Consider the following 6416-nt stretch of genomic DNA (forward strand, 5'->3'; position numbering starts at 1 on the left):
AATGATTTTGAAAAGTAATCAGAAGCTAAATAATTTAAAAAAAGACATTATAATCCTAAATGTGTGTAATCTGTTTTGCAATTAATTTCTAAGCCCTTAACTTGAATTGATTCTAATCTCATGTTTATTAGTTAAAATGTTTTATTGATGTCTTCCTGGATTTGAGTATCTTATACGCTGCAAAAACACAAAAAACTACCAAGTATTTCTGGTCTAGTTTCTAGTGCAAATATCTTAGTAGACTTGAAATAAGACAAACCAACTTAAAGTAGCTTTTCTGCAAAATGTAAGAGCTTGATTTAAGTCAATAATATGTTAATATTATTATTATTTTTTTTAACTGGGTGATTATTTAACTTATAACAAAATGTTTTTCTAATTTTATAAGTGAAAAATCTGCCAGTGGAACAAGTACTTTCCTTTAAATAAATAACATTTACTTAAAACAAACTCATACATCCAGCTGAAAAGTTGAGTTTTGTCTTATTTCACATTAGCAAGATACTTTCTAGGGGAGCACCAATTTATTGGTTTTGATTTCCTTAATTTTGGGAGATCATTGATCGGCTGATTTTCACATGTGAAGCCGATCTCATCCACCAAATCTCATCTAGCTTGGCAAAAGTCTAAACATCTTTGACTGACAGACCGGCCCACCAGGTCATGTCTGCATGTTCACAATAATCACCCCACTGTTACTAACGCTGTGACTTTCCCTCTTGCTATATTTAGCGACATTTCAGACAAAACAAATTATCGGTCAAAATAGAAATCGGCAGGGTAGGCCTTTTAAAAGATCTGTAATCGGCGATCGGCCAGAAAACTGCAATCGGTGCACCCCTGATATTTTCACTAGAAACCAGGTAATATTTTGAGTTTTTGCAGTTTCCTCTCAGAAGGAAGAAGCCTAGCTGAACTCACTCCTCTCTCTTCTCCCGCTAACGAGCATCAGCTGCCCTGGCAACCCGGCCTCATAAGAACCGAGGTCCGGGAAGCCCTTAATCCCTCCTCCTACCAGGTCCTGGCACATTATGGCATCATGGGAAGACACATTGATCCGGCTACTTGCTGTGTTCTCCTCCCCCCTCCTGTGGTGCTCCGGTGTGGGAGCAGGAGCTCTGATCCCGCTGCTCCCGCCGCCAACGCCACCACCGCCGCTGCTGCTGCAGGCTCCCTTCTTAGACGGCGGCCCCCAGAGGAAGGCGTGGGCGGGCCTGTAGTGCTTGCGAGCGAACCGAAGCAGGCGTCGCCGCGTGGCCGGCAGGCGGATGGTGTAGACGAAGTACTCCAGCACGCTGTGCTGCATGTTGGGAAGCGTGCTGCTGCACAGCGACTCCTCCAGGAAGAGGCGAACCAGCGGGGCCTTGAACGCCTCGTAGCCGAGCTCACCGAGGGACTTCAGGATGCGGGTGATCCTCAGGTAGTTGTGGTGGGATCTGGAAAAACAAAACGGGAGGAGAATGAGTTTGGTTGAGGCGAGGAAAACACGCAAATTAATTTATTTGCTTTCCTCCTGCTGGGCTGAGAAACAAAGTTGAAAGTACAACAATCTCTGATTTGCTGGGGAATTTTCTTACTATTCTACAATATCGCCTTAAAGATCAGTAGCTGCTTTTCCATTACAATTTGCACAAAACTCCACTAATGTCAAAAGAACACAATTTTGCAATTGCCTTATGCCTATTAAATAAGAAACGAAATTAAAATCACACATAACTAAGTTGGTTCACGCAAAAAACAGACTGCGCCATCATCCTCCTACCACTTCCTGTCGACTCTTTTGTCATTTCTGCCAGCAGTAGCATCCGGTTGTTGATCACATGACTCGTGATGCAAAAAGTATTTCCATTGAAGTTTTGCCAAACACACTAATTTCAATAAAGCTGAGAAACCGCCTCACCCTAACGTAAAAGCCTATCGAAAAAGAGAGTTTTTTAAAAAAATTGCTGTGTTTTCATTGGGAAATGTATTTTCATAATTCCAATTTGTGCAATTGTATGTAGTACTTTCTTATTCAAAGTACTTCACACTCAAAGTGGTTCAAAGTGGTCTCGTTCCGACTAACTGACTGGATTATAAATCAGTTAAATTAATAATAAAATAAAAAGCCTAAATGTTGACCTAATATGTTGGATGAACATTACATAACAGTTAACCTTCATATTAAACCAGCACCAAGAATCCAGATATTTATTCTGTTGAAAATACTTCATTTTTCTCTGGTGCTTTTAATGTTTATCTAAATAAAACCTGAAGGACTAGTCCACCACATGCAGAAACTTTTGCACATTTTGCCTCAGAAACAACAGATAACTGTGTGTTTTACATACAGGTGTTTGTTTCTGGAAGTAAACATGATGACATTTTACACTCCATGAAACAAACTGAATCCCAAAACATTCTCCTTAAAACTTTAAGCCGTCTGTCTCTTGAATTAAAAACATGCTGCTTCGCATTTGGCGCCTGACGGGGGAGCAATCAAGATGCTACCCGAGTTGGAACCATTACCTTCCTAAAACATGGAAAACGCAGCAAACGGCGAGCTAACGACGGGCTTCCCCGCACAAATTCAGCAATCCGTCACTCAGCGCCTGCTGCACAGGGTGCTCTGTGGGCGTGTGGGCTTACTCATTAAGGTGCTGGAAGCGTTCCTGCCAGTTGGGGGCCCGAGCGACGTTGCCGCTTTTATCTAGCAGTTTGACGCCATAAAAATCCAGCATCATGGAATAGGCCGCCAGGAACCTCCGCTTTGCTTCCCGAGTGCTTTGGAATTCCTGACGGGTTTAAAGACAGCGGGTCAGTCGAGCGCTGCGGTTTGTTTCACGGCGGCTAGACGAAACAACGAAACCGGGCGGAGCTACTTACTTTGATCTCCTCCTGAGTCAGTTCATGTGCGTAGAAGTTGAGCCCTTGTTCTCTTAATGGGAACAGCCTGCGACACGGGAGGAAGGATCCAGGTTACAGGAAGTGGATGGGAAGATGATTACTCAGGGAATAATACTGATAATTAGTTGGAGCGCCGCTTCTCAGCACTTTTTATTGCTGTTCACTGTGGAAGGAAGAGGATTTGCTCACTCATCCCTTATTAAGGAGGCAACTGCAAGCTCATCTTTTAAAATAACAAACTAAGATTCACTTCTCGCAGATTAAACCTCCAAAGTTTGAACCCTAATTTGAGATAGATTCTGCCGATTTAGTTAGCTTAATTACAAGGCAAGTTATTTTAATCACCTTGTTAGATGTTAGAGGGTACTAAGAAGCGGCTCACGAGTGGCAAAATCTTTTTTGAGAACTTTGCAGCGTTTTATCTTGTGGTAAAACTTAAAGGGATTTCCACTCAGGACTGAACAGCCGTTACAAACCGATACTTTTAAGACAACATTTACTCGCTCTAAACTTAACTGTCTAAGTTTAAAGCTTAAACTTTGCCCAAGCAAATCACTCACTCCGGTTGCTTCCCAGTTTGATAACAGATAAGCGCCCAGCGTTCTATACGCACAAGTAAACGGTTTTCAACATAAGCACAAATTTACCTTAATTTCATGCTTTTCAACGTAATCAGAAATGCATATTTTTAGCTCAACAGATCTCCACTCACCACTGAATGTAGGTGTGATTGTGCTCCAGTTTGTCGTAGTCGCCTCTCCACTTTGAAAGAATCTCCTCGATGTAAATACCTGAAGAGAGGAAGAGGATGAGCAGCCGTTGCATGCGTTTCTTCATCGCTCATGTTTCTGCTAACCGGCTGGGTTTCTTAACCTTTAAACCAAACAAAACTCAGTAAGTTTACAGCTTCTTACCATCGGGCACCAGGGGGATCTTGTTCATGTAGAAGCGCAGGTTCCGATATTCGTTGGGCTGCCGGGACTTTCTAAAGTTCTGCAACAAACACATAAAATCTGGATGTCTACATGCGTATGTGTGTAGGAAGAAGAAAGGAAAATATATCAGCCATGTTTTTTGGGAACATGCATGGGTCTAAGAACGTACCGGGTAGCTGTGACGGTATTTGTAGAGATCCCTGGCGGCGTAAAAACTCCTCTTCATCTTCGGAGCAGACTCTGGGGAGTCAGTCAGCTGAAAGAAGAAGACGGAAAGGAAGACGATGAATAAAATACAAGACCAAATGAAAAAAGACAGTTGAAAGAGAAAAGTAAAAAAAAAATGCAGGTCCAGAATGAAATAAATAAATCATTCCTTGTTAGAGCAGATGGAGGGTAGATCTTGTATGCCGTTCAAATGATTTAAAAGCATTTGCTCTCTTTTGAGGTCAAGTGCTGTCATCATTCATCCGTTTCTCAACAGCAAAGGAGGCCAACTCACATCAGTGCCGCGCTGCAGGCCCCACAAAAAGATCCTGCATGTGGATTATGGGCGTATTTAACCATCTGAAGGGATTTGCTTCCCTGAAACCTGTTTATACTCTGAAAATCATCAAGAAGTGACTTTAAAAAATACTTTCTCTGACAGACAGGACATCTGCGGACTGGAGCAGAGAGTTTCTTAACAAGAATTGGTACGAGAAGAAGGCTGGACTGGGTGTTTTACACTTTTTTAGGTTTTAACTGGAATTTTGTTTGATTTTGAAACGTTTACAATTTTTCAGAGTCAATGTAAAATTATTATTTTCTTAATAAATGTAGAAACTGGATTTTTAGTAACACTAGTTGTGCTAATTGCCAATATAATTTAAAAAATCCTACTACTAGACACAAAAACTGTTTAAAATGTGAACCCAATTTAACAATAAAAAGCTGTTTTATGGCAACTGCTCTCTCATGACATTGACTCTGCAGAAAACAAAACTCCCTCAAAATACTCTTAATTATGGTACATACATAAAAACTAAAACCTTTCAAAAACATTTGAATTAAGTGACAAAATAGTAATTTGTGATTTTTTTAATTAAAATTCCAAACATCCTTAAGAAAGTAACTTATATTTACAATAGCACCTTAAAAATTTTAACAAAATTTACTGTTTTCATCATGTTTTTATGGGTGAAAAATGTTGACAGCTACAACCATCTGACTTTAAAAATGTAAAGTTCCCAATAAAACTGATGGTTATGGTGCTCATCATGTTGGTAAATATTATTAAACCTGAAAAATATACTCAAAATTAAAAAGATAAAAAAAAAGGCTATGTGTTTTTGTCTTGTACATCAGGAAAACGAAGTTTTAGAATAAACGTAGTACAGATATTAAGAGCAATCTGAGTTGCTCTGAATCTGAATGCATGTTATATAAAATGTAGTATCATATCAAACATAAACATGAAGATTACTATTCAACATAATTGTTGCCATTAACTTTGCTTTCCTTTCCCATACACAGGGTGGTTCTTTCTTCCTGTTAGCACTATATTGTTGCTCTCCACAGTCACCCCATGCTTGCATTGTTGTGTGATACAAATTTAATGAAAATCCAGACATTTAGTGTCATCGCATGGTTCACTAAATCCAACTGAAATTAATAGAAATGTAAGCGCTAAATTATCTGAATCATCAACAGACTCCGAACTGATCTAACCACGGTTACATTTAAACCATTATTCTATGAATAATGAAGTTTGCCCTCAGCTTGGCCTTGTCGGAACCCAGTGCGCCGCTGACGGGACACACGGTTCCGCACCGTAACCCTCCTACAACCCCTCCGCCTGCATCACACTCCCCTCCCCTTCCTCCGTGTACCTGCAGGGCAGCGTCCCCGCTGTGTCCCGCGGCCCGCTCGCTCTCCGCCGGGCTGACGGAGTCGGACATGCCGCTGTCGTCTTCAGCCGTCGGCTCATCGCTCTCCGAGTCCGATCCCCACGTCGAGTCGCATTCCTCAACGGTGCTCGGCTCCTTGAAACGCCAGCTGCCCACCAGGTTTCCCATTGACAACACATGCAACTCCTGCCCTCTCTTATTGTCCTTTCGCCTGCACAGGACGCTACATCGTTGAGATCAACGCTGCCTCGGTGCGGGGGCTTCAGTGCGGGGCTTTTAAACGGCATAAAAAAAGGGGGAAATTCCGCATCAGCAGCTATGATGCGCGTTTCGGTATGGGGGGTGATTAGTGCCGCCGAGAGGAAGGGGGAGGTCTTAAAGCCACAGACATCACAGCGGATGAGGAACACAGGGCCAATAAAAATAGTAGACTAGAAGAGCCGTAATCTATTAAATAGGACATTAATTTATTATGTGAAGACATTTTGAATTAAATTAAACTTTGTTTTAAATATTTTTAACGCATTAGATATGTAGGACTGTTAGAAATGTGAATTTATTGTAAAACTATGACCCATAAAAGAGAATATCAGGGTCATTCTGAGGATGAGTGGACAAAGATGTGTTTGTAATATTGAAGATGAGGCTTTCAAACCTTAAAGGGGCAGTGTTATTCCATTTTATAGCATGATCATGTGACTATGTT

General features: G+C 41.2%; 1 protein-coding gene across 1 annotated transcript; it reads right to left on the reverse strand.

Moving 5' to 3' along the window:
* Positions 1-418: 418 nt before the first annotated feature.
* Positions 419-6088, reverse strand: LOC103477308 (opioid growth factor receptor-like protein 1). Its single transcript, XM_008430358.2, has 7 exons — positions 5693-6088; positions 3991-4077; positions 3801-3879; positions 3599-3677; positions 2866-2932; positions 2629-2774; positions 419-1436 (listed from the first exon to the last, which is right to left on the reverse strand). Exons 1-7 carry the CDS (start codon positions 5876-5878, stop codon positions 908-910), a joined length of 1173 nt encoding a protein of 390 aa, XP_008428580.1. The 5' UTR covers positions 5879-6088; the 3' UTR covers positions 419-907.
* Positions 6089-6416: the final 328 nt, after the last annotated feature.

Source organism: Poecilia reticulata, linkage group LG15 (assembly GCF_000633615.1).
Source record: "Poecilia reticulata strain Guanapo linkage group LG15, Guppy_female_1.0+MT, whole genome shotgun sequence".
NCBI classification, from domain to species: Eukaryota; Metazoa; Chordata; class Actinopteri; order Cyprinodontiformes; family Poeciliidae; genus Poecilia; species Poecilia reticulata.

Bases quoted from the DNA above. Each gene is read 5' to 3' on its own strand.
- LOC103477308 (XM_008430358.2), bottom strand. From the start codon at position 5,878: ATGGGAAACCTGGTGGGCAGCTGGCGTTTCAAGGAGCCGAGCACCGTT. The intron at 2,933-3,598 runs GTGAGTGGAGAT...CCCGTGTCGCAG, and splicing joins AATCACACCTACATTCAGTG to GCTGTTCCCATTAAGAGAAC. The intron at 2,775-2,865 runs GTAAGTAGCTCC...TAAACCCGTCAG, and splicing joins TGACTCAGGAGGAGATCAAA to GAATTCCAAAGCACTCGGGA.